Source organism: Myotis myotis, unplaced genomic scaffold (genome assembly GCF_014108235.1).
Source record: "Myotis myotis isolate mMyoMyo1 unplaced genomic scaffold, mMyoMyo1.p scaffold_m19_p_1, whole genome shotgun sequence".
Taxonomy (NCBI): domain Eukaryota; kingdom Metazoa; phylum Chordata; class Mammalia; order Chiroptera; family Vespertilionidae; genus Myotis; species Myotis myotis.
The window spans coordinates 65,661,492-65,688,489 of NW_023416313.1; the positions used below are offsets into that span (position 1 = coordinate 65,661,492).

At 40.6% G+C, this 26,998-nt stretch overlaps 1 protein-coding gene across 2 annotated transcripts in view; it reads right to left on the reverse strand.

Moving 5' to 3' along the window:
• Positions 1 to 26,695, reverse strand: part of UNC5C (unc-5 netrin receptor C) — a 372,686-nt gene extending 345,991 nt beyond the window's left edge. For both annotated transcript variants that reach the window (XM_036340067.1, XM_036340076.1), the window contains exon 1: positions 26,244 to 26,695. In XM_036340067.1, the coding sequence (XP_036195960.1) occupies positions 26,244 to 26,367 (124 nt within the window). In that variant the 5' untranslated portion in view covers positions 26,368 to 26,695. The remainder of the gene's footprint in view (positions 1 to 26,243) is intronic.
• Positions 26,696 to 26,998: the final 303 nt, after the last annotated feature.

A 26,998-nucleotide genomic window follows, 5' to 3' on the forward strand; every position in this document is an offset into this window, starting at 1 on the left:
AGTAAACCAAATGATAGAAGTTTACTCATGGTTTTCTCTGTTATGTGTCCTTGCTGTTGAGTAGCCATGGGCTGCCCCAAATCAACATGTTAACACAACCTCGCAAAGCAGATGGCCATTTAGTGACAACTCACAGTAGGAGAATGATAACTAACTAGAATGGGAAAAAAGAGAAGAAAACATATTCTAGGTTTTCAAAATAAACCTTAATGTCTATTACTTAAAAAAATCTATTACTGGAAGCAAACTATTTTCTTTTCCACAGGACATTTTATTTTAAAAAAAATCATCTAGGCATCATGAAGAGTGAAAGTACACAGATAAAGCACAGTCTATTATTGGACATGGGCAAGGAAGTAGCTGTTCTGGTTAATCAATTATTCTCTTCAATTCCATGAAAATAAATTTTCAAAAGTATGGAATAAAGCAGTGATGGCGAACCTTTTGAGCTCGGCATGTCAGCATTTTGAAAAACCCTAACTTAACTCTGGTGCCGTGTCACATAGAGAAATTTTTGATATTTGCAACCATAGTAAAACAAAGATTTATATTTTTTATATTTAATTTATATATTTAAATGCCATTTAACAAAGAAAAATCAACCAAAAAAATGAGTTCACGTGTCATCACTGGAATAAAGTATACTTAATTCTAAAACCACTAAGAACATAACCTAACTTTTTCCATAGCGATTGAAAGGGCATTGCAGGATTTTGCAGTCAGTTTCCTGGTAGGTGATTATTCACCCCATTTTTCCAGGACAATCCCAGATTATGCTTGTTGTCCAGGAATAATTCTTAATAGCTTTCCTTTTCACTGACAAAAATGACCTAATTTGGGCAATAATTATGTGGTCTCCCTACCTCTAGGTCACTATTATGCATCTAGTTGTCCATTCAACACACTGTAGACAGATCTATAGTTTCAGTGATCCAATTATACTTGATTTTAAAAATGCTCTAAAAAATGTTCACCATACAAAATACAAACAAATATATTTCTACACAAATTTTAGTCAAGTTAAGGTTAAATTTAGGTTAGTTAGGTAATGAAAAACAAGTTTTAATAAAGAATGGTCAGAAATAATTTAAAGTTACTAAACTAGTAATATTAGAACAAATCTATTGCTTGCAATAACTATGAAGTTTTACCTTTCTGTCTGACAATCTAAAGCCCAAACTATTTAAATAATCATAATAGAACAATATTCCAAACACTATATAATAAATGTATTCAAGTTAAAAACAAAGTTGAATATAGGCCCTAAATGAGCCTCTCATTTTCAAAGTTGAAATAATATTCTCAAAATAAGTCAATTTTGCCCTATGTTGGGGGTCTCTAAAACTACTCATGTGGATTGGAAATGACCCTAAGGTAGTTATATTACCAACATTACAAAACCAACAATAAAACCCCAAAAGAATTATTATTTGTATTAATTCCCTCTTGAATAAAAGTAGCTGAGAGTTCAATTTTAAATTTTTTGGAAAAAAAAAAAGTAGCACTGAAGAAAGCAATAATAGGAACCAAAACATGTCTTTGTGATATCCTAAAAAGCATGGCATCATAGCTTTTTAGGGTATAGTTTTGAGTCAAGTGACAATATTAAAAATCAATATAAGAACTCTACAAATAAATGAAAATATATAAAATAAAATGACAAATATTGACTAAATTCAACTTAATGTGGTCAATTTCAATTCTAAATATTTTAGTAACCCCCCCAATAATAAAACAAACATTAATATGCAACATATATCAGTATTTTCCAAATTTTACACTACTTGTCATATTTTTCTTGCCTTTTACAGTTTTATACTAATTACTTAATAAATAGTATTTATTGAGAAATAATAATTAACTCACTTTTAATCACAGGGGTATATGACTGAAAATTGGGGCTTCTGACTAGTATTACCACTGAGTTAATAATGTTCAATTTTTTAAAAAAATATTCTTTAGTAAAGATTGTTATTTGTTAAGCTTTGCAACCTTAAGGTTTGAAATATTGGAGTAGTTCTCAGCCTCTGTAACTTCATGGTCTTCAACTCTGTAGTCTATAGCAGAGATTTTCAACCAATATGTCATAGCACACTGGCATGCTGCAAGAATTTTTAGAACATGCAATACCTGACTATTTAGTCAGTAGCACTGACCTAATTTCCCTTATATTGTCAAATGAAAAAATTACAACAGCTAACACAACAATAGCCATCTGGTGTGAATGAATCAAAATTATACCTAATTTTCTTGTCTTTTGGCAAAAAATAGATACTCGGTGTGCAGCAGAATTTTAGTAATTATTTTGTGTGTGCCATGGGGGTTGAAAATCACTGGTCTATAGAGTTATCAATATTAATATAGATTTTCATATAAATAAACATTCATGATTATTTTTATTTATTATTATTTTTTAAATTTATTTCTATTGTTGAAAGTAATACAGATGTCCCCTTTTTTCCCATTGATGCCCCTCCATCCCATTCCTGTCCCCTCCCCCGCCCTACACCCTACTTCTGTCTGTGTCCATGGGTTATGCATATATGCATATAAGTTCTTTGGTTGATTTTCAGATTGGTGGGTCAAATGAGAAACATAGCATTTGTTAAAAATTATCAATACTTCATTTGAGAGAATGCAGGGTGATTTTCTTATTAATCTAAAATATAAAGTTTCTTTACAGGTATGCTTGAATACGATGAGTTCAGGAACTTTTAATAAGATCCTGCCATGTGCATGGCTATGACACTAAACTGCAAAATCACGTCACACTCTTTTCCCATATTCTTCCCACATTTTTATTTTCACATTTCTGAAACTGGAAAATACCAGAACTTCAGAAATATTCATTGGCATTCCAGGTACTGTTTACCCTAGCAATACTCTTAGTTTCTCCAAATGACAAAAGGCATAAGAAACATTTAAAAAGCCTTTATTAAAGGGAGAGTAAGAAGTAAGAATACTACAGCTCTAAAAAGTATTACTTTCAAATTTAAAATTAATATTTATCAATTATCTATCTTTTCCAACATTTGTGAACAATGTTAGGCAAAACATTCCTGTGTTTTGAAATTATAATCTAAGGTTCGGAATTATCCATATAGATCCCTCAACCCTTACAATTTAAAGTGACTCGAATAATTTCAGTTAATTATAGAAATTTTTACAATTGAGTTTGAAGTAGTTCTACAGGGTGCTTATGCTTAACTCTGCCCACTTTCCCACCCATGGAGATTCATGCAACAGGTCCTCCCTCCACTTCATACATCCTTTAGCCTGAAGTTTAGAGAGAAGGGGGAAATATCTAACACAGCAATCCTCTACCTTCAAGCACTGACGTCATTTTGCAAACATCAGACCACTAAGGAGACCATTACTCAAAATCCAAACAAGTTTTAAAACATGTAAAACTGTATTTAAAAGGAGACAACAAACCTGTACAACTTGACAAACTCAAACTGTTGCTGAGAGATGCGGTAACGTCTGGCCTAAAGTAGCTTAGCTACAGCGTATGTAATAAAACAGCTAAATTTGGATTGGAGACTCATTTTGCACTTATCCAGCATAACGTAGCCCTGGGAGAGCAAAGGCAAAGAGCGACTGAAGAAATCAGAGACCAGGTCTCTGTAACTCCTCACTTCACAGCAAAGACAAGAGCTGTTAATAGGAGAAAGCCGGAGGGCAGAATTGCTCTCAGAATGGAAAGGTGGAGAAAATGGGAAGAGGTGGAGAGTAGAATCCTGCCCAGCTATCACAAAATAATGCCAGTGGCCTTTACGTTAAGTGATTGCAGTGCTTTATACCTTTCTCAAAACTGGCTGAAGAGTGTACCCGTGCCAAAAGTTCTAACCCCAGATCACATTTACCTCTCCTTCAACCTCTTTCGAAATATTTTCATTTATTCTTATGTCAATTTCCATCTTGAAGCTTTATATATTGCATCTGTAATATTTCATCTTCTTAAGATGATTTTAAGGTTTTTACAGACAGGCACAAGAAGCTATACTATTCTACCTCACTTATCTCTATGCGATTCAGAAATTAATACTTCCTGAACTGAACTGACCTCAGCTGTACCGAATTATTTTCTCCATCGCGAAAGTTAAACCGAACTGTGGTTTGAGAGGATATACTACATATTAAAATGATTAGAAATACATTCTAAGTTTCACAGCTACCAATTCTGATCACACCTCTCTCCTCCATGTAAATTTTCAATTCCGCTAGTGAGAATGCACGCAACTACCTGGGTGCTTTGTTTACCTGCATAAACACCGGCCTTACGTGAGGCTTGGCGTAATTTGCTTGACATTCTGAAGCAAAAGAATCCCAAGTGTCCAATGTCAAAACGTGCTGATAAATTACAAATAATAAATATATTATCCCCACCTCTTCTTACCCATGTGTTTTTTGGATAATACTTGAATCTCTCTTCCATATTTGGTGTCCACTTTGAAGAAAGACTGAGACCCTCCACAACTTACATATGTATTTGTAGATGGAGCTATCTTAAGCATAATGTGTCAAGCTTGACTTAAGTTTATTTTAATTTATCTACGGAGATCTTTTCCTTAGCATTTTTGAGGGCTGGTCTGTCCCGGTAAATTTCCAGAATAAATCTTGCGTCTTCCTTTGAGGAGGGCAAGATCTTGACATACAACTACTGTGGGAGCTAAAGGCATGCTGGCAAGAGCGGTGGATGACCGACTTCTCCACTTGTTTTCATAGTAATAAATATATGGTTAGAATTAGGCAGGAAGACAAATATTCCCCAGAATACGTGCTAAGCACATCTGGGGATGAATGGGGTCATACAGACTCAGCGCAATCCTCTCCCCATTAGACGGTATTCCAGTTCACGAGGTTCATTCATCCCACAACATTAAAAACAGCCAAAGTGTATGCTTACTTGGAAAAAAAAGAAAGAGAAAATTAACCATTTTAAAATGTAAAAGACTACCCAGGCAATTACATTTTCGTTTTGTTGATTTTCTTTAGTCTGTCTATGCCTTATATAATAGCATTTCCTGTAAGTTAGTGTAAACCCCAGCCCTTGGTGTATACATTAAGGTGAAAGAAAAATCTCTATATATAAAAGCCCAGTGACCATTACGGTGGAACGACCAGAACTACTAGTGGCTACCGCAGCAGCCAACCAGCCTGATCGGCTGGATCAGCCCCCCACAAACTCACGCAGCTCCACTCCTAGCCTCCCTGCACCTGATCGGCTCCCCCACCGGCTGGGAGCACAAACTGTGCTGTGGGCACCCCTTCTGAGGGGAGACGCCTGCCAGGTATACAGAAGGTATACAGAAGGCACTCAGCAAGGAGTCCACACAGGTTACGTTTGCACCTTCATGCTGTCCCCCCTTCCCCACCGCAATGCGGAAGGAAGCCTGATTCAGGAACACCCCGTGCTGACCATCCACGTGGAGAACACCCTGTGATCACCATCATGTCCCACAGACGCCTGAATCCACCTCCAGATGCTACAGACCCAGAGCGAGAAGGCCAGGACTGAGACAGAAGGCCAGGGAAAAGCTGGGCCGCCCATGGCTGTGTTCTGTGTTTGCTGCCCGACCCTGCTCCCCGGCCCCCTCCGCCCTTGGACAGAGGCCTGTGAGTGAGTGAAGAACTGTGGCTGTGGCTGTGGCTGTGGCTGTGGCTGTGGCTGTGGCTGCGCCTGTGGCTGAGCTCGGCCTCCTGCCCTCTTGGATAAGCAGGAAACATATTTACCTGCCAGAATCTAAAACCCTCTTTATCGGTAATAGCGCACATAATGCAAGACCCACATGTGTTTCTAAACAGGACTCTGGCTGCGTGCGAACCCCGATTGAAGGTGTGCTCTCCGCCTAGGAGGCTGCTAAGGCTGCTGCTCTCTCAAACAAATGCAACCTGGAGCGGTTTAAAGGGAAAAGGAGATAAAAATAAAACAAAATAACAACAAGCTCTGAAGCCGCTGCTGATGCCACCAAATCCTTCGCGGTGGTGGTGATGATGGTGTCAGAGGCCATCTCCCCACGCCCAGGGCTCAGACGGCCAAACTGTTGACACCTGCCAGGTCGCCTGGCACGGGCCTCATCTAAGGGGCCACTTTCAACCTCCTGCCACCTCCTGGAGGCGGGTGGGCTTGCGGATGGAGGCTTCAGTGTTAAAGCAGCGCTGCAGGTGTAGCACAGACATGCGTGGGCGTTTTGATGAGAGAAAACCTATACCAACCCTTCACAAATGTATTTTTCACTGTTCTGAGATCAGGCTCCCAGCCTTGGCAACTCTCAAATAGGCCTGAGCATTCCATTCGCCCAATGCAAAGACTGACCTGGGTTTCACCGAGACGGAACCCTAGGCCCCAGCAGCCATGTCCTTTCAAAAGGAAGGTCACCCTGGCTGCAGGTCCTTGCTCTTCGGCACTTTGAATATTTCTTGCCATGCCCTTCTCTACCCAGCAAAGTTCATTTAGAATTGAAGGCCAGATAAAGAGCTTCACAGACAAGAAAAAGGTAAAGGAGTTTAGGGGATGAGGCTGGCTGGGCAACCTCCTGTGTCCCCTCCCCCAAGCTGGCCCAAGGCCCTCGTGAGGCAGCTGCAGGACCCCACCTGTGTACAAATTTGTGCACCAGGCCTCTAGTATTAAAATAATAGTGCACTATCAAAACAACTTAGCTAAGTGTTTTCTTAAAGTAGACCTTGTATTTTGTAAATCCATGTTTAACATTTCTTTTATAACTTGATTAGAGGTTTTTATTGTAAACACTTTACTGTATGGATCATTATTATTTCTCCGTACCACTTAGAAAGGATGATGATATTTTATTTCTTTTAGAAAAAGGTGAAAATTGAAAAATGGTATCACTGAAGGGTGAAATTTTATGCAACAATGAACAAATACCTAATAAATTAATATGCAGTAAATTAGTAAAATTTAAAATGTGTATGAAAGTTTTGGGTCCCATTAAATACAGAATTTGTTTTGTTTCCCTTCTTCAACTTAAAAGTTATAACGGAGAATACTAACTTATATAATTGAAATCAAAACTTTTGGTCATATGCTATAATGAAATCAATGATTTGGTGTCCTTTGAAGCCATGAAAATTCATTTTAGAAAAAAAACTAATTTTTCCATCCATTCAATTTGTTCATGTGATACTCATTAAAATAAAGAGCAAAGCTGTTGGTTACACAATAAATACACCTTTTAACAACTAGAAATTATTTAATGTTGCTAAGTCACCTTTTTCTAAAAATGGAGTCTCGTCTTGTTTCAGACTTCATTTCTTGATAATGTTTAGGCATGTGGAGAATGTGGTTCATGTGCATAAAAGGAATTTATTACATTTACTTCTGTTTACAAAGAAATATTCTTTTAATACTGCTCTCAAGCCAGTTTTTATTTTGATGTTTTCTGGTCTATGTTGACGGTCTCGAAGTCTTTCCCAAAGTAATATTTGCCCCTTTAAACATCTTTCTGGCATTCCATTATGGGCACCTGCTGCCCATAATTACAGGTCTGTCTCCTAACCACTTCCTCTGCTTTATGTCAAGGCAAGATTGAGGCTGCATGATTACAAACAACTACCAGTTAAAGACCACCGCATAGCTCTCAGTGGTAATTATTCAGGGCAAGTTGGGTCTGTGTTTACTGACAAAAAAGATGCAGTTACTTGTTATAATTTCCTCTTTGAAGGCAGTGTAGCATAATCCATAATTTATTTTGGTCACCTTAAAAGTACCGATGAAAATATCTGATTCAATAATGCTTTGTAATGACATATTTCACTATGCTATTTCCTAGTCTAAAAAACAAAAATCCTGCCCGAAGATAACATAGGCTGTGGTCTTAGCACAAATAATATTTCAGACAATGGTCAATTATAGGGAAACAACTGAGTTTAACATGTGCTCCAAATGGATGTATTGTTCTTGACTCTGGGTTCCTCTGTCCCCACCATCACAAACTCCTGCCCCCAACCTTATATTCAGAACAACTTAGCTAAGTGTATTCTTAAAGTAGATCTTGTATTTTGATGATATTGTATTTCTTTTAGAAAAAGGTGAAAATGTTTGTGTCCCCAAATTCATATGTTGAAACCCTAATGCCCAAATATGATGCTATTAGGAGATGGGACTTTGGGAGAGTTTTGATCATTAGGGTGGAGCCTTGATGAATGGGATTAGTGTTCTTGTGAAAGAGGTCCCATAGAGATCCCTTGGCCCTACCACAGAGAGAAGGGGTTGTCTATGTACCAGGAAGTGGGATCTTACCCACATGACCATGCTGGTGCCTTGCTTTCTGACTCCCAGCCTCCAGAACTATGAGAAATAAATGTATGTTGTTTTTAAGTTATAGTCCGTGATATTTTGTTCTAACAGCCTGAATAGACTAAGACACATACCCTGCCAGAGGCTTGTTTATAGTGGAGAGAAATAAGAAGAAATACTCTGCAGAGCAATTTTGGATGTAATAATAATCTATATAAAACAAAATTTCTTCCACCAGTAGAAACTCCATTTATTTTAGCACTATTACATGCTAGAATTCTACACCTGAAAGCAGGAAAGGTTCTCTGAGGACTGTCAACGGGTACTGGTTTGACTTGGAGACCCTTTAAACTCTTGATTCTGTGTTTAGGCAACTTGACCAAACTAGTTAGAGTCCAACTGTGCTCATATTGCTTACCCATCAATTGTCTGAGCTTTATCTCCTTCAACTGCAAAAGAATGCCAGTTCTTCATTACTTAAAAGCCCCAAATTACAGGGTAGACAATCTGAAGTGGATTTCTGAAGGAGATGTAAGGTGATTGGCCTTTTAGGCAGAATCTAAGAGATGGTGAACTTTCATTCCTGAGACTTTCTTCATGGTCCACCTACAACTTCCTATTTAGCTCACTCTGTCCAGTAGCTCTCACAAAAGGATGAAGAAGAGAACGTGGAAAGTTCACACTAACTCCACCGCCATGACAAGTCCCAAGTCCCTGGAAGATATGTTATTCATGCATGAACACAATCTGCATTCATCCAACATCATTCAAAAGATCTACATTACATGCTGACTGTGTGTGTCAAGCAGCTTGTCACGTACCATTCTAGAGATACTACGGTGAACATGGTTCCTGCCCTCCTCATACTGACATGCTAGCTGGGGACAGAGGGAAGAGAAAAGAGTATCACCACTGCATGGCAAAGGTAGCCTTATGAAGGAATGAAGGTATAAACTAGATCATAAAGACGGAATGGAAGGCAGCCCGCAGGAAGGGATGGAACGTGAGGGAGGAACACTTGTTCACAGCGAAGGGGTAGGCCGCCATGCTCACTCGCTAACAGCTGGCCAAAACCCTGAAGCACGTCCCCGCCTAAGGCTGCACTGGAGCAACCTGTGTAAGATCTGGTGGAGGTGCCCGGACTGAGGAGACTAGAACCACAACGAACCGAGGAATGGAATTAGAGGCCTAAGAACAAATGTCACTGTCAGCCAAGTTGGCTGTTAACTCAGAAAGCCAAGTTAACAAAGTTAGATCTGATTCTCCATGCAACAGAGAGAGACATCAAAGGGTTTTAAGCAAAAGCGCTCTATGATGTCATCCATTAGGGTTTTCCTGGCGGATCCTCGTCTGTGAAGGACTGAGAGTGAGGCCAGGCAGGAAGCAGGAGGAACCTTCTTCAGAGATCCATTTGGGAGAAATGGACATATTTGAAACATATTTAGGTAATACATGCCATCTTTTCTAAGAGAACGTCATTAAAGGGTTGAATATGTTTAAATGTTGCAAACATAATTATGTGAGACTATGAAATAATTTAATTTTTGTTTGTTTGAGCAACTTGGCTTTCTAAAATTGCTCCCCTCCCTCCTTAAGAAAATAATAAGCGATGAACATTCATTCTGGCACAAATAAATATTGTTCGTGTCAATGAAAAACACACAAAAACCTCAGTAATCAGGCAACAGAACTGTATAAGACAGTTCAATGTCCAGAAAAAATGAACTTTTAAGAAGCTTATCTTTATTAAAACAAAAACAAGAAAAAAAAGGCAGGTATAGCCTAGAAGAAGGGGTTATAAATAGTCTCATCTTTTTAGTGGTTGTGGTTTTTTTCCCCTTTGGAAATCTTCAAAGAAAACTACTACAAACCAAATGTTATACACAGCATAAAACCCCAAATAAGCATTTTAATCAATCATTAAAATGATTGTAAGTTGCTTCTGTTGGGTTCTTTAAACAGACTAAGATCCTATAAAGATAAGAGGTTTCATAATGATGGAGGGACTAACCCACACTGCTGATTCCAGAGTTCTTATTAATTTTGCCTTTAAAGAGTGGGATGTTTCCTACAGCGCTGCTTTTGGGGAGCTGGGGGAGGAGGGCTGGAGTTAAAAACCTAAAGAGTGTTACACTTGTTTTTTAGACAAAGAAAATTACAAAGGAGTCAGTGTTCAGTGGGCCAATTAAAAGTGTTTCCTGCCTGGGTATTATTTTTGTGTGGTGAGTGAGTTATCCTTGTTTATTTAGTTACTGCATCTATTACATTCTGTTGGCTAAAGAATGTAATAAATGTAGTAATTAAATAAATAAGCATCTATTGTATTATTTTGGGTTACAAATGTTTGGGGTTATGTTCTTCTATTATGTTGACACATTTTGAGAGAAAAAGTTATGTCTTGTCTACATTTTACATTTACAATGAAACATTTTAAAGAACAAAAGGACAAAAAGGATTGATTATGTGAAGTCACAGTGAACTGAACTTTTTTTAAAAATATATTTTATTGATTGTTTACAGAGAGGAAGGGAGAGGGACGGATAGAGAGTTAGAAACATCGATGAGAGAGAAACATTGGTCAGTTGCCTCCTGCACACCCCCCACAGAGGATGTGCCCACAACCAAGGTACATGCCCTTGACCGGAATCAAACCTGGGACCTTTCAGTCCACAACCAACGCTCTATCCACTGAGCCAAACTGGTTAGGGCATGAACTGGAACTTTATAACACTGAATATTGTCTGCAGCTAAAAGCATTTTCTATGCCTGTTTTTTTTTTCAAAATAAAGTTGTTATTTAAGCAACGATACGCTTTCCTTTTATAAATACACATTGGAAAACATTTTTCAAGCAGAACTATAATCTCTGAATATTTTCCCCTTTTCATTTTTATATATCATAAATAATACCTGTGAGCCTGTGCAAAGTAGAGAGTCCAGCACAGTTTGTTCATAAACTAATCCATTAGAAAAATACTTTATTAAATGCAGTACACATCAGTCACAACACATATATTTAACAGTTTGGTATCTAATTTCCCTTTTTGCCTAAATTATAATATGGCCCTTATACATGTAACAATTCTGGACTTGCTTAGAAATCGCAGTTTAATAAATTTTGTGTCTATCCTAGGATCAGTAAATGCTTAAATGTGTTAAAATTTCTGATATAAGTCAAGAAGTTTGTCTCTATTCCTCTAGAAAGAATTTAACATTAACAAAAAGTAGATAATTTGCTAATTGGTTTTTTTTTTTATTCTTTTAACATATTTGTCTTTGCGAGTATAGCCAAAGTATAGTGGAAAAAAGTATAAACTTATTTTTTCCATTGACATTTATTAGGTACTACTTTTAACAGAATATATTCTGGATTCAAAATCTGGCAAAGAAAAAAAATGATCAGATCTGCATATATACATACATCTAATATATTTTTACTTCCATAACAGCCAAGAAAAGGAAATGTTAAACTGCCAAAAATAAAAAATGAGAGATCCTGGCAGGATAGCTCAGTTGGTTAGTGCATCATCCAGATATGGCAAATTTTCTGATTTGATCCTTGATCAGGACAAATACAACAGACCAATGAATGCATAAATAAGTGAAACAACAAATCAATGTTTCTCTCTCTCTCTCTTTCCCTCTCACTCTCTTTCTCTCTCTCCCTACCCCTTCTTCTCTCTAAAAAAGTAAAAGAAACCTAACACCATTCACTATTCTAAACAGTCATGATAATCCCACTATGAAATGGATATTATTAAATACTAGAGGTCTGGTGCACAAAATTCATGAACGGGGTGGGGTGGGGGGGAGGGAGGCTCAGCCAAGCCTGCGCCCTTTCACAGTCTGGGAGCCCTCAGGGGATGTCTGACTATATTTTTTAAAAATCACCCTGTACTTAATTTTCTTACTAACTCCTCCTTTTAAACTCCTCTCACTCTCACATTCTGTTTCTTCTTTTTATGTAACTATTTTTCTGGCCTCACCCCATTTTAGCATCCTTGTCTTTCCTGCTTTCTTTCCCTCCCTCCCTTGGAACCTCCCCTGGCCCCTCTCCCTCTCTCCCTCCTCCCTTCTCTCCCTTCATTCCCCATGTCTGTCTCCTCCTTACTCCTCCCCCCCCATTCACCTTTCCCTTGTGAGCCTAAACCCTGCCTCCCTCCCTCCTTCCCTATTATTACCCCCCACACCCCACTCCCCATGTTCACTGGTTTCTCTTTTAAACCTTCCCCTTTCCTCTCTGGGACCTGCTTCCAGCCCCACCTGAGAGCACTTTGATATTAAAGCTTCTGTTCAGGGGGCGTTAACCCCCAGCTCAGGGCTCAGTCCTGGCCAGACCTTCACTATCCCCCCTTCCCCGGCTTCCCCGCCGCCATCCTCCTCCCATTCCCTGCCCAGGATGCCCCAACTTCTAGTCAACAAAGTACACTTAAAGCGCCACCAACCTAACCCTGGCCAGTGTCCTTGGGGTTCAGCCATGGGGACAAAAGCAGTTCCCTCCTTAGTGTCCGACTCTGCCCCAGCTAAGCTGCGCCTCCCCTCCCAGCGTAGGGTGCTGGGCCCAGCGAGGAGTAGTGGAGGCCTGCGCAGCCCAGGTGCTGCTGCTGTGGAGGAGGAGCTCCTCCACCCGGAAGGCCTCCCACCAACTGTCCACCCCTCCATCCCAAAGGCCAGTGCTGGGGGCCACCGCCCTCCTCCCGCATCTGTGGGGGCTCCCATTCCTCACAGCCTGTGCCCCTCTCCTCACTGGGTGCAGCTGCCCTGCCCCCTGCGGTGGACACCCCCTCCCACATGCAACCCTGCATTTCCTTCCCTTTTCCATTCCTGCGTCTTTTTCTTGTTCCCTTTCTGTATTTCTGTTTCTCTTTCAGCCTGTCTGCATGCAGGCCTGCCTTCCCCCCCCTCTCCTTTCTTATCCCCTCCTATCCAATCCTATCCTACCTACCTTGGGCCTCGCAGCTGCCTGAGCAGGGGGCAGGGGACGCAGCCTGCTGACCAGTCCTTATGTGATGGTGTCCCAGATGATTTGCATATTCCTCTATTATTAGTATAAATTCTTCTAGAAAAATTTTTCTATGCATAGACATTTTAATTGCACCAAACTACACTATATATTGTATTAACTTGAATTTTTTAAAAATATTATTCTTCATAAAAAAAAATAGAGAGATACACTTGTAAAGTTATCCAAGAAAGTAGCAGTATGTTAATATTGCAGGATAAATTTTTCTAAAGCCTATTCCAAACTCTAATGCGATAATTGTCCTATTTCAATCAGTCTAGCATCATCTTGTTATTTTCAACATAATTCAATTTCATCATACTAGTTCATAGATGTGTACTAATTTATTGTGGGGCAAAATACAATGACATTCTTTTTTCATCTTGCAATAGAATTAAGTTTTATGCAATAGAAAAGGGAAAACATATGGAAAATAGTCACTTTTAACAGATGTTTTAATCTGAAAAAAAAAGTTGGTTTAGAATTAAAAATCAAAGTCCACTGGCTGAACTGAGACATATTTCCATCTGTTATTAATGTTTGAGTTACATATTAAAGATGAGATTATTCATCAAGTCCCTCATATAATACATTAGTAAACGGGATTTTGGTTACAAATGTAATTGCATAAACTCTGTCCATCTAAGCTTCCAATTCATTCCAAACAAACCTTCACAGTGGCCTGAATTGAATTAAAATAGTTAACAACACCAAAGAGTACTTCTTGATTTTATTAAGAAACAGTTGTATGAAAATCTGTGAACATAAAAGGGAAGCTTTTGCCACCCCATTATGATTAAATAGTAGTCCTTTTCTTCTTTTTATTTTCATTTTTCCTCCTTTTAAGCAATACATGGTTATGTGAGGTGTTTTTTAACATAATAAAGAAAAATTGACTGAATTTTAAAATATAAATAAATAAACAAACAAGTAAATAAATAAATGATGTGATGTCTTAGACTTATAAATAGTACTCAGGTTAGAAATGATGAATAATTCTGAGAACTAGAAAGTGTAATGAGAACTCAAGTGACCATTGTGAAAATGTACACAAAGCTTATGCCCGAGTGATTGGGGTCATAAGCTTAAGCGGGACTCCCCATTGCTGCCTGCACAGGCTTTCACTAATGGTCTGATAATGAGGGCTGGGGGCTGGACAGGGAGGTGCTCATAATACTTTACAGTGGGGTGAGCACGGCAGCCGCTGATTAATTACTGCCCTGTTCTCATCTCACACATTAGATTCCCGAGCAACCCTCACTTTGTCTCCACAATGGTCTCAGAGTTACAGAACACTGTTGTAGGGAATTCTTCAAGGTGACTTATTGAAGAATTCTTGTTCAACTTCTACAGCAGAGGGGATAAATCATGATGGAAAAATGAAATTTAAAAAGACAAAAAAATAATTCTTAGATTCTAACATATAATGGCAGTAAAAGTTTTTGTCTTTCAGATGATTAAAATGGAAATTAAAGCCCTACTGGTTTGGCTCAGTAGTTAGAGCGTCGGCCTGTGGACTGAAGGATCCCAGGTTCAGTTCTGGTCAACAGCAGCACATGCCTGGTTGCAGGCTCGATCCCCAGTAGGGGGTGGGCAGGAGTCAGACAATCAATGATTCTCTCTCATCATTGATGTTTCTATCTCTCTCTCCCTTACTCTTCCGATCTGGAATCAATAAAAAAACATTTTGTTGTTTGTTTTTTTTTATAAAAAAGGAAAGTAAAAGATAGGCAAAAGATAAAAAATGAGGGGAATGGTGGACATTTCCACCTTTGGTATCATTGCAGGCAGTATTAATACATCCTTATACTTTCAAAAAAATACCACTATGATAATCACCTTAAAAATAGGAACACATGGGATTGTACCTCTGTTTTCACTTTTCTCAATAGCTTGTGTCTCCCACCCTTTACACACAACTATTTACATACATAGCAGTGCCTAAGGAAGGGACTTCCTGCTCTTTCAAAATGCACTGAAAAGGTAAACACTGAGGCTAATAGTAAAGAATCTGTTCACTTTAAGTGAACATCTCAAAGTCGTGCACGTGAATATGTGTCCCTATGAAAACAACTCTCTCTGAACACCAGCTTAAGCTTCTCCATATGATTTTTCTCAAAGGCTCCCTTTTAAGACCATCATTACCACTCATTATCTCCTTGTTATAGACTGTTTCTTTTGTTTCATCACCAATCTCTGCCTGTTTAGCAGCAGCCCTGCCACTACTATCAGATGACATTTGTTTCACTTAATGTATGTAGTTTTAGAAGAAATTATAGAACTGCTATTACTGAATTATAGGAAAAAAAAATTCCTATGTACATTTAGCTGACACTGCATCAGCTGCTATTTAAACTGGGCTTAGCTAATGGACTTTTAATGTCAGTGGGGTTACGTGCAGTTACTGGCTCTTAGCAGAAATGGCTCCTTTCTATAAAAATCACTTTTCCTCAAGTGTGTTGTTTGAACATTCCTTTCCCTAATTTAGTGACTGTCACTGAATGGAAAACAAACTCAAGGACTCTGGAATCTGCTGTTATCTCGAAGACCCTCTTTTTAACCTTGCATCCAGCATTTAACAGGCAACCTCCCTCATTAGCATTTAGGCTTGTGATCCCAAAACTTGGTGAGGCATTCTTATTTACTCTGCTGTGCTTTGCAGAGTACTACTCATTTTGCTATGAAATCCCAGTGTAGGGAACGCAAAAGAACATACAAAACAATTTTTACTGCACCTTAGGATTTATTTGCATCTTTTAAGATCCTATTTCAGAAATGCCAAGTGATGTGGACATATGGTAATGATTAATATATATTTAGACATGGATGTGTCTTGTAAATATTTATTTATTTTTTTAATATATATTTTATTGATTTTTTACAGAGAGGAAGGGAGAGGAAGAGTCAGAAACATAGATGAGAGAGAAACATTGATCAGTTGCCTCCCGCACGCCCCCCACTGGGGATGTGCCCGCAACCAAGGTACATGCCCTTGACCAGAATCGAACCCGGGACCCTTCAGTCCGCAGGCTGACGCTCTATCCACTGAGCCAAACCGGTTAGAGCGTGTCTTGTAAATATTTAGACATTACCTTGCATTCCAATACAATATTAAATTAAACAAGGAAGCATATTATCCCTCTGTCTCCAGTGAAGAGTGAAGTTCTGTATATTCTTTCAACAGTAGCAACCTCTTTCCCCCTTTACTAACTTCATTTTTGCTCAATTAAATAAAGCTTTCAATACATGTAATGGAGACACCTATCCAGCCTTAGAGGGAGTCCAAGAAAACCAAATGTTCCCCAGCCTGGGAAGGTAACTCCACTTGATTAGTAAGTTGAAACAAACTATCACAGAATTCAGGAAAGAACAACACAGGGGTCTCTCCTTCTCAGCCCACAGAGGAGGTCGCCTTCCGCAGGGTACACACCAGGGAAGTCATCTCTCTCTTGGGATCACCCTGAGAGGGAGTCCTGCTCGCCTCTGAAGGATTTTACCTGCAAGTTGACTTTCTCCTGGGGTCAACAAATTTAGTCCATTCTGCAGGAAAACAGCAGAAGTCCCCCAGGGTCTGTAATAGCAGTGAAAGGGAGAGCCCCTCTCTGTCCTTGGAGGAGAGGAGGAAACTTGTTTCTATCAGATAAGCCACTGCACCAAGGAGGCAGAGGCCTCCCCTGCACAGGACATGAATGACTTAGCAACTGCTAGAGCACCAGGCACTTCTTGCAGGAAAGTCGATGTGATTTTCAGTCGCCATCCATTGATGAAATCTGATTTCCTACCCAAGGACTACCTTTATGAATGCGTTTTATAAGTAAACATGTTTGGTTTTCATTTCTTGAAAGGTTCTGTTTTGTGTGGTTTTTTTTTTAAGTATATTGCCAATTTTATTTGAAAATGAGCTCTCATTTCTAAAATAAAAATGGTTACACAGATACGCACCATTTGTGTATATATATATATATATATATATATATATATATATACTCATAGGAATTATTGAACTATACTTGTCTACTCCTTGTAACTCTTCATTTCATTAAGACTCTGCCTGACAATACCCTCCTAGGAAATAAGTCCACCGTTATTTAATTCAATAAAAAATGCCATGTGTCTCTTACATATGATCATCATTTCTAATAAATCCAATAAACTAGTTACCCCAGTGGTTCTCAACCTTCTGGCCCTTTAAATACAGTTCCTCATGTTGTGACCCAACCATAAAATTATTTTCGTTGCTACTTCATAACTGTAATGTTGCTACTGTTATGAATCGTCATGTAAAGATCTGATATGCAGGATGGTCTTAGGTGACCCCTGTGAAAGGGTCGTTCAACCGCCAAAGGGGTCGCGACCCACAGGTTGAGAACCTCTGGGTTACCCCCATCCCTCTGGAAACATGCCTATCATTAAAACTTTCCCTAGTCATCCTTTTATTTTTTTAATCATGTTATAGTAAGTAAACCATAACTTTCTTCACTGTGGTCTTTTAATTCTATATAGATATATGTATGTGTGTGTAAATATCAACAAAAATAAATAGATTAGTATATAAGAGAAAGATATTGGCAGCATTTTTTAAAGTGGACAATAACAGATAAAACTCCACTTAAAAATCTTTCCCTGGACAAAGAATGTGATTGGATCTCTGATGTAAGGGTGAGAGTTAAGATGCAGTGTTGGTATTGTTATTAATGACAATGTTTAACAGCAGCTCAGAAACTGGCAATGCATTCTATTATGACAACTGAAGGATTAATTATATATTCCAGAGGAATATACTCTAAGTTACTATGTATCAGCATACCTCTGATTTAAGTCTAGATTTCTCAAACAAGCACATCCTGCCCAAATAGGTCCAAGTATAATCCAAATGTAACTTTCTTCAAATCGATGCCTTTTATATACTGTCTTTTGCTCTGTTAATTGAAATAGGTGCAGATGAACACTCTAGATAAAAGTTTCAAGTCAGAGGGCTCGTTGAATAATATAATGATGAAATACTGATTTTAGGTTTCTCTTCCAGATAGCACAAATAAATCATGTGAACATGCCTGTTTTTCCTCAGCTTCTGAGAGCAGTTACCGAAATGGGTTTCTGTTTTCCACCAAGCTGCGCACTGTGTTGTGATGGCCACTGGTGGCTCCGAAGGCAATGTCTTAGGCTCCTTGCATCCTTGGGTTTGGTCCATAACACATTTTAAAGCTTACACTCTTTCATTATCTTATGGAGATCCAGGAGAAAGAAGGAAAGTTGCTAAAGAAAATGACAGGCGATGTAATTACTGTCTTATTTAGAATGACTTTTAGATTGTTACTTGCTAAACTTGTGTACTTCGACTGGTGGCTATGATGTGTATATTTGGCAAACTCTTTAGTCAATGGGAGATAAAATATATCATTTTCCCTTTATCAAAAGCTAAATTCAAATGTCAACATATTTCACACAGACATAATGTTCAAAGAGAAATTGCCATTATTGACTACAGCTTCCCAATCACAAAGTTATTATTGTGATAGTAATTTGTTTTTCTGTTTGGTATGGATTAGAGATAATACAGGTCTCCAACAAACACTTTTAATAAAACAACAGAACTTCTGTTATTGACTCTCATTTTTAGTTCCCGTAAAAGGTAGAGGATACTCTTCCACCTAGATCTTAAAAGGATTTTTTAGGTTCTTGAAATTTCAAAAAGATATTAGAATTACACAAAATATGAAGTTAAATACAAGTAACAAATTTGTGAATTCATAGAGAACAGAATGGCCCCTTTAACTTTAATCTTATACATGAATGTATTTCACTATGCCTATAATTACAAGTGAATATTATTATACCACATGCCCTATCATATTGCACTAGACTTCTATTGTCTAATAGAGTATACATTATAAATTAATTTAAAATGATTAACTTTCTATAAAAATATATACTTTATACTACTCTTTTATATGTTGTATTATTATAACCAACAGTTCTTTTGAATTTTGAGAGAAAACATCTGCCTTTCCACTCATGGAGATACATGTCCTTATAATTGGGTTGCAAGTACTAATCTGTTTTTATTGAAAAAAAATGATCATATACAAGGTTTTTCTTTTGAACAACAACAAAAAAAGAGAGAAGACAATAGATTATTGTTGCATTCAGGCAGTCCATGATTAAATAATCAATTAAGACATTGACTAAAACTGCTAAATGTTAGCATTCATCAATAAACTTGTTAAATGTGCTACGGGAGTTTCTGTTGTTTAACATCCTTAGTTTGAAGAGGAGATAATGCATGTTCATCTACCTAAGGCATTTTTATGGCTCTCATAATTGCTGAGAAATGAAAGTAGCCTCAAGATCTAAATGACAATGATTAATGAAGGTTAAAAACTCCCTATCCTCACAACATTTCTAAATAAATAAGACTGGTAAGTCTGGAGTTCAATTTGATTAATCAATATCATCTGTTAGCATGATTCTATTGAGCCCTCATATTTAAAATAAGAACTCTAACAGGCACATCAATATAATGAAGTCTCACCTGGATCCCGTCACTCTCAGGTTGCCCTTCTACATTGGCAAGAAGATATGGTTGGTGATTTAATTAAAAGAGGCTATTCCCCAATGATTGGAGTTTTCAGATGTTAGACTTCACTTCTGCCACACCAAGCACTTTTGAATCACTGCTTAGGGCGAATAAAGGTATACTGACATAAGGGCAAATATCTGCATATTTGGCACTTTCAAAGCTATAGTTTGCTTTCTAAATTATGACTTCAATTTAATTAATGTCGAAGTTGTTTTAACACTATCAACTCCGTGTAGAAAGCGAAGTATGTTTTAAGTTACTATAAAATCTAGAGACATTCTTCTGTGCATTTCAAAACCTCATATAGACTCCTAAGGGAGCAACTTTCTAAGGGCAGGAATGTCAAAATTAGAAACCATATTCAACTTCAACCCAAAACTTTTTGAAATTTCTCAAATATAGAACAATACTTTCCAACATTTAGTTTATAAAGAGTCCAAATATTTGCAACATAATGTTTTGGGTTTTCATAAAAAGGCAGAAATTCTGAGAGTTCTAATCAATTAAAAAGAATAAAAAAGCTTACTGTCTCTGATCTTGATAGCTTATAGTTATTACTATAAAATTTTTTATGTAAATCTCTAAATTTGGAGTTGACAATATTTAAAAAGAGAAACTATAAATTATTCAATTTAGGGACTTCTTTTTAAGAACTAGGATAAAGGAGATAGTAGAATTGCAACATTGCTCAAGGCAAATCTACTCCAAAAAAAGTTACAAAAAATTACATAAAATAAAGTACTGAGTTTCTGTGAGCTCTATTTCAGACGTCCTTGAACTACTTGCCACTGGGGCAATACCCAAGGCTTTGTACCTTCCTATACAAATACATAAGCAATTATAAATCCAAATAAAATATGAAGTCCAAGAAGAGTCCATACATAGCTTTAAGAAGTTACGGTTTAAAAAAGAGAGAATGAGAAAGTTCAGGCTCTGTAAGAACACACCAGGGAATCAGACATTAAAAGCAGAATGAAAATACTGTAGAAGAAAGATCTGTCCCAACATAAAAAAACAAACTAACAAATATCTTGTTTCATCATAAAAGTTGGGCAAAAACATTTGCACCAAACGTGAAAAATTAGCAATAACCACTTACCAAGTAGAAGTAATTAAATATGAAACTTAAAAAAAAAATGTTATCTAGATTATTCATGTTATTCTAAGATACTAAAACTTTCTATTGCAAATATAATCTTTATATATAAAAGGCCTGGTGAATATGCTTTGCCTTCAAATCAATCTAATTTTCTATATGTTTCATTGTGTTGCTATAACATGTATTCAATTATGTTCTTCAGACTGTACAACTGTACCCATTTTTTTTTTTAAAGAAAACCTACTGACATTTTGTAAAGGGCTGTTTTCCCCAAACCCTATCTGAAAACATGGGACTTGATATGTGTTTTCTTTTAATAAAAGTGTTTATTTATTTATGGAAGTCTTTTTCCCCTTCAATATTCATTGTAAAGAAGAAAGTCAAGGGTGGAGCTTGTAGCCAGGACCTAACTGGCCGGAATTGACCTGGCACTTTTAGAACTGGCATTGGGTTAATTTTCACAGAGGAAGCAGAAAGGGAGAAGTGGGACTCTGAAAGGAGAGAGCTTCCACATGCCGTTCAAGGAACCATGCCCTGCCCAGGAGTTCACAGCCATGCACTTTGGAGCATCTCCTCAGATGGCTCAGCCATCCCACTCTGAGTTCAAAATTATTCACCTTTAATTTCTTCAACTTCTAGATTTCTTTGCCAATGGTTTACACGGTTGGAAGACAAAGAATATTGCTGTAAATACTTTGCATGTGTTAACTCATTTTCAATCCGAATATGACTTGTCATGATCCTCGTTTTATATCAGAGGACATTGAGGCACAAGGACACTAAATAACTCATTCATTGCCAAACAGCGAGGCAGGGTGGAGGCAGGATCTTGAGAAGGTGGTCACCACTAAGATAAATGGCAGAATGGGCACACACCACTAACTGTCTTTAGCTTGTGCCTCCCCCAAACCAGACTAAACATATATGTCATCTAAGTAAGATTTAGTTTAAGGTAGTTGCAATGCAACCTTCCCACCAAGCTGCCACCCTCAAGTTCCTCTGTGTAGAAATTTTAGAACCCCCACCAAAATCCCCTAGCCTGACCTATGTTTACGATCATTGGATGCTTGAATCCGAAAGTACTACACCTGTGCCCACTGTTACCTTTCAGAATGTGAGTTTCCAGGATATGTTTATACATCTGTCTTTCTGAAAAATTATCTCGTTCAACCCTGTATCCCTAACAAATAGCACACAACCTGGGACATAAGTGTAGGATACTTGTTTGTTAAGGACTTTACTTCGAATACCACCACCACCACCCAAATGAGCTAGTACATTTTTGATTTGTGAAGAAACGTGAGCAGGTTTGTTTTTAACTGCCACAAATACAAAAGTCAGACTGAAAAAGATGTAGGCTAAAATCTAAAATCGGAAGGCAAGAGTGCTGTCTTAGTCCCTGCCCCACACTTCCCCCCTTTATCTTTCCGAAGTGGCTGCAGCCTGTAACGTTAATGTTTCTCCTGTCAGTGACTCCCTCTGCTGCTCCAGCAAAGCCATGACCTAAATCAGAAAAGTGCTAGACACAGTTAAGGCTTCACAGACCACACCCTAGCTGTGCTGTTCACACTAACTGGGGAACTTAGCACACATTGGAGAACAGTTATTTTTAAGTCTCAACAATAATTATAAATAAGCAAAGAGGGGTGGCCTAGTAGAGCTCATGCCTCATTCCTGTTCATATCCTTGGGGGTTGCTTTCAAAAGATCAGTATGGATTCTGATCAGGACTACAACAGATGTTAGAGGACCCTGTCATGTTCAATTCTGAACCCCCAGTATCCAGAACACAAAAGACCAAGGGGTCAATAAATGTGAACAATCGAATGATTCCTACTCTATGTAAATACTTGAGAAGTTTGTACTCTGAAGCCTTTTAAGCATCCCCTAAGTGAGAATGCATGACATTATTTGTCTAAACAAAGGTAAGCTCGCCTAATTTTCCTTACTGCAAATTCCAAATGTGAATTTATGAATTTACTCTGCTCCTAAAATGGAACATATATAGTATAATTGTAATGAAATTCAAGGTTGTGTGTGTGTTTTTATGTCAATTGTACCATACCAACATGTATATATGCACGAAAGCAATTTTTACTCTGTTATGGGAAGTATATTACTTGTTTATCAAAAATATTATAAATCAGTTTATGACAGTAGAGAATTATCCTAATATGATTAGACTCTTCAGTCATTTTCTGTTCTGAGTTTGGTGGTGTTAACACTGGAAACACTAGTTGGTGCTAGATAAGCAGAATTTCAATGCTGTAGAGTCCAGAAATAAAATGCACTTATGAAATAGGACACTAATTCTGAGGCACACCATTCAAACACACACACACACACACACACACTTTTCCTACTAAAATCGTTCATTCTTGAAAGTCAGAACTACCACAAATTCCCTAGAGCTAGGAGTTCCCAGCATTCCTGAATGAAACAATTAGGGCACAGCCTGAGAGGAGAAAGTTGTTGCCTAAAGCCTAGAGAATCTCCCAAGGACCTGCTTAAAGTGACCGCTGTCTTTCTTTAAAGCACAGTTACAAAACGCAGCACACTCACAAATAACACTCACTATGTTTTTTCATCTTAAACATCTGTTGTTTTCTTGGCTATCTCTGAAGAGACACATTTCCTACAACTTTTAATTTTCCAGTACTTCTCTAACAACAGAATAAAAAAACCTCATCCACATTGTAACATGCTTAAATTAACTTTCTCATCATAATTGCATATGTACTGTCATTCATAAAAATAGTTCATTCTGATGCTGAAATCCCCAGCACATGGAAATCATACTTCCAGGGAGCAACAACATCTTGTGTTGCGCTAGCATGTAGTCCACAAGGAGGAGAAAAGACAAGAAATTAGAAGGAAAAGGAGAACTGACCACGAGACCATGATAAAAGTCCGATTCTGGAAGGAATTATCATGGTGCTTTGACAGTAAGCAGGCAGGGGAATGGAGTGGAGTGATGGTGATAGTAGCTGATAATAGCCACTAGTAGAGTTGGGCACTTTCTACATTTCTGATACCTAACAGACAAGGCAGGAAGGGCTGGGATCAGGGAACATGGAAGATAACAAAGATAAAAGAGGTGAAATAATGTCTTTCGAAGATCGCAAGATTCAAACACAAAGAGTTTATTCACCAGGAACTGCAAATAGCTAAAGAAACTAAATGGAGGAGGCCAGTACTGAAATACACACATCTGGTAGAAAACATTTTACTTTTCCACTGAAGATCTGAGGAGCAGGTTCGAGTCTCAATCTCTGGCTCTCCTGGTCTACAAGAAGAAACACAGCACCAGTGGCAAATGTTGTCTACCCTGAGCATCTTTTATTTTCATCTCTCCTTTCTTCTTTCAATATGAATCCATTTACAACCTCCAGTTTATCTTTATTGATCCCTTTTCCTGTGCAGTCTTTTGTAATTTGGCTGCGATAAGCTCTGGGCAGGAATGTCAGATCTCCTGTTTGGCATCCTTGGGGACTTTAACTTGTCCTTTCTCCAAATAGTTCTCTCACTGCCTGGTCCCTCTCCCAGCCCGCACCCCAGGCTTTGTGCACCCAATAACAGCGGGCGAATTCCACGCGGAGTCACGCAGTTGATTCCACAACTATTCATCAGGTTGCCCACTTAAACTTCCAAACAGAGCCCCTCCCGCCCCCCCACCCCACCCCCCAGCACCCTTGGCTGCGGCCCTGAGAACTTCTTAACCAATTTCAAGAAACCTACAAGTTCATGGGAGTCTCCATGGAGATTGCTTTGTGAAATGGACAGATGAGCTCTGGAAGTATGCACAGGAAAACCAGGGCAGAACCTGGGGCGGGAGGCATCTGGCAAGGAGGAAAGGATTTATGAGCGCGGCCACTTAAGGCGGCAGCAGGAAAATTTACTCCCGAAGTAGAAGTAGCTATGGCTAATTCACAAAGCCTCGCTAATCACTTACCTCGCTACCCGGACCGCGCCGGCCTATGCTCAGCCCTGCGCTGGACTTCCCACGCCCTCGCCCCCAGCGCCCTCTCAGGTCAGAGTGAGGGCTGTCGGGACCCCCCGGAGTGTCCGAGCAGCCGTGTAGGCTATCGCTGCACCTTCTCTGCTCTCTCATGTTTAAAGAGACGTAACCAAGACGATGGGATGCCTGAATCATCTCCCAGTGCTGCAAAAGCTTCCTCCATTCCCACCACAACCGCACCCCCGCCGCGCGGAAAAGCGGAGCTGCCGCTTCAGAGCCAGCCACCACCAGAGAACTAGCCAAAAGGACCCAGGCTGGCGCTTTGCTTGGCCAGGAGGGTGGGAGCCCAGGTGACACGATAAACCCCGGAGGGGGCAGCGTGGGCTCTTTCCTCCCCGTCCCTCTTCCACTCCGCTTCTGGGGCTCAGCAGGCTGGGGGCCGCCGCTCCCGATTCAAACTCCAGGGGCACGAAGGGAGCTAGGTGATCAGCCCCCCTCCCTCCCCTCCTCCCTTCCCACAGCCAACTCCCCGCCGCTGTTCTCCCAAGCCCGGTTTGGCCCAAGGCCCCGGGCACTTATTTTCAAGCTCAGACGCGTTCCATGAAAATGTCAGAGTTATAAAGCGGCCGGTGACCCCGGGGACTTTCGGATTTGGTTTGAGCGTCCAGTCCGCTTCCCCAGAGCTCCCGGGCTCTAAGTTTCTGCGCGGCCAGCCGGGAGCGAGCCGCCGAGGCTGTGCGTGAGGAGGCGCACCCCCGGGCCTGCCGCCGGCTGGGAGGAGCGGGGCGGGTGGGCTTGTGTCTCCAGGGCGCCCAGAGCAGCAGCCGGGGGGCCCCAGACCTGAGTCCTCCGCCCTCAGGGACACATGTCCTTAGCTGCGCGCCCTTCCGCGCCTGGCGCGCTCCGAGACTCACTGAAGACCCTGCCACCCCAGACGTGGCACCGCGCGGGGAGCCTCCGGCACCCGGGCGCATCTGTGCAGCCACACGGACGCGCACACCGCGCGTGTCTCCACGTCTCTCGGGCACCATGTTCCACACCGTGTGCGCGTGGGGCAGAAAGTGCAAAGGGCACCCCAGGAGCCCACACGCCCAGGGGCAGATGCAGGTCCACACCCCGCGTGTCCCTGGCCCATCCGTGCCCATCTCGGAAGACGAATGAACCCTAATGACCAAAGCTTCCCGACTAGTTGGGAAAGCGGGGTTGAAAGTGGCTTAAGTGAGCCGCGTGGAGGGCCCCGGGGGCTCACGAAGGAAGCCGGGAGGACCGTGGAGGAGGAGAGGAAGAAGGAGGGAAGGCAGGCAGCGGCGAAGGGAGGTGGCCTGGGAGCCTGGCCAGCCCCTTACCTTGAGCAGCGGAGCCCGTGCGGCTGGCGCTGAGCAGGGCCAGGGCAGGGAGCACCAGCATGGGCAGCACGTATCCCAGTCCCAGTCCGCAGCGGGCCGCTGTCGCCCGCAGACTCTCCCTCATCGTCGACCAGGGTGGGCAGGGGGAGCACCGGCGCGAACCGCGGAAAGCCCCCCGGCCAGCAGCCGAGTCCGTGCACCGCGCCTCGTCCACGGGAAGGATGACAACCGCGCGCCGCACTCCACTTTCTCCAAGGGCAGGGGCCAAGGGGTGGAGAGGGGGCGCCGAGGCGGAGTTTGCAGGACCCGCTTCCCCGGTGCCTTCCGACTGGAGGCTCGGCCCCCACTTGGGAAGTCGGGGCGACGCCAGGCGGCCACCTCGGCGCTCCTCCCCGCAGCAGCAGCCGCCGCAGCTCCGCCGCGCGCCCAGCCCGGACTGTTCTCCCGGTCCCCTCGCCCGCGCCCCACACTCTCAGGCACCGGCGGGCGAGGGAGGGGGGAGGGGGAGGAGGCGGAGAGAACCGGGGGGAGGAGGGAGTGGAGAGAGAGTTGGGCACCGTGAGGCGCTCTGCTCTCCAATCTGTGTTCTCGCCACGCGTGGAGACGTCCCGATTGCCGCGGCCGAGTGGCCAAGGAGGGTCCCCTCCCCGCGTGGGGCGTCGGGAGGCTCCAAGACGTGCGCCGAGGAGGCGTGGAGGGCGCAGCCCGGCTCCACCCGGGGTAAGCGGCGCGGGAGCGCGCCCGGCCTTATGTAA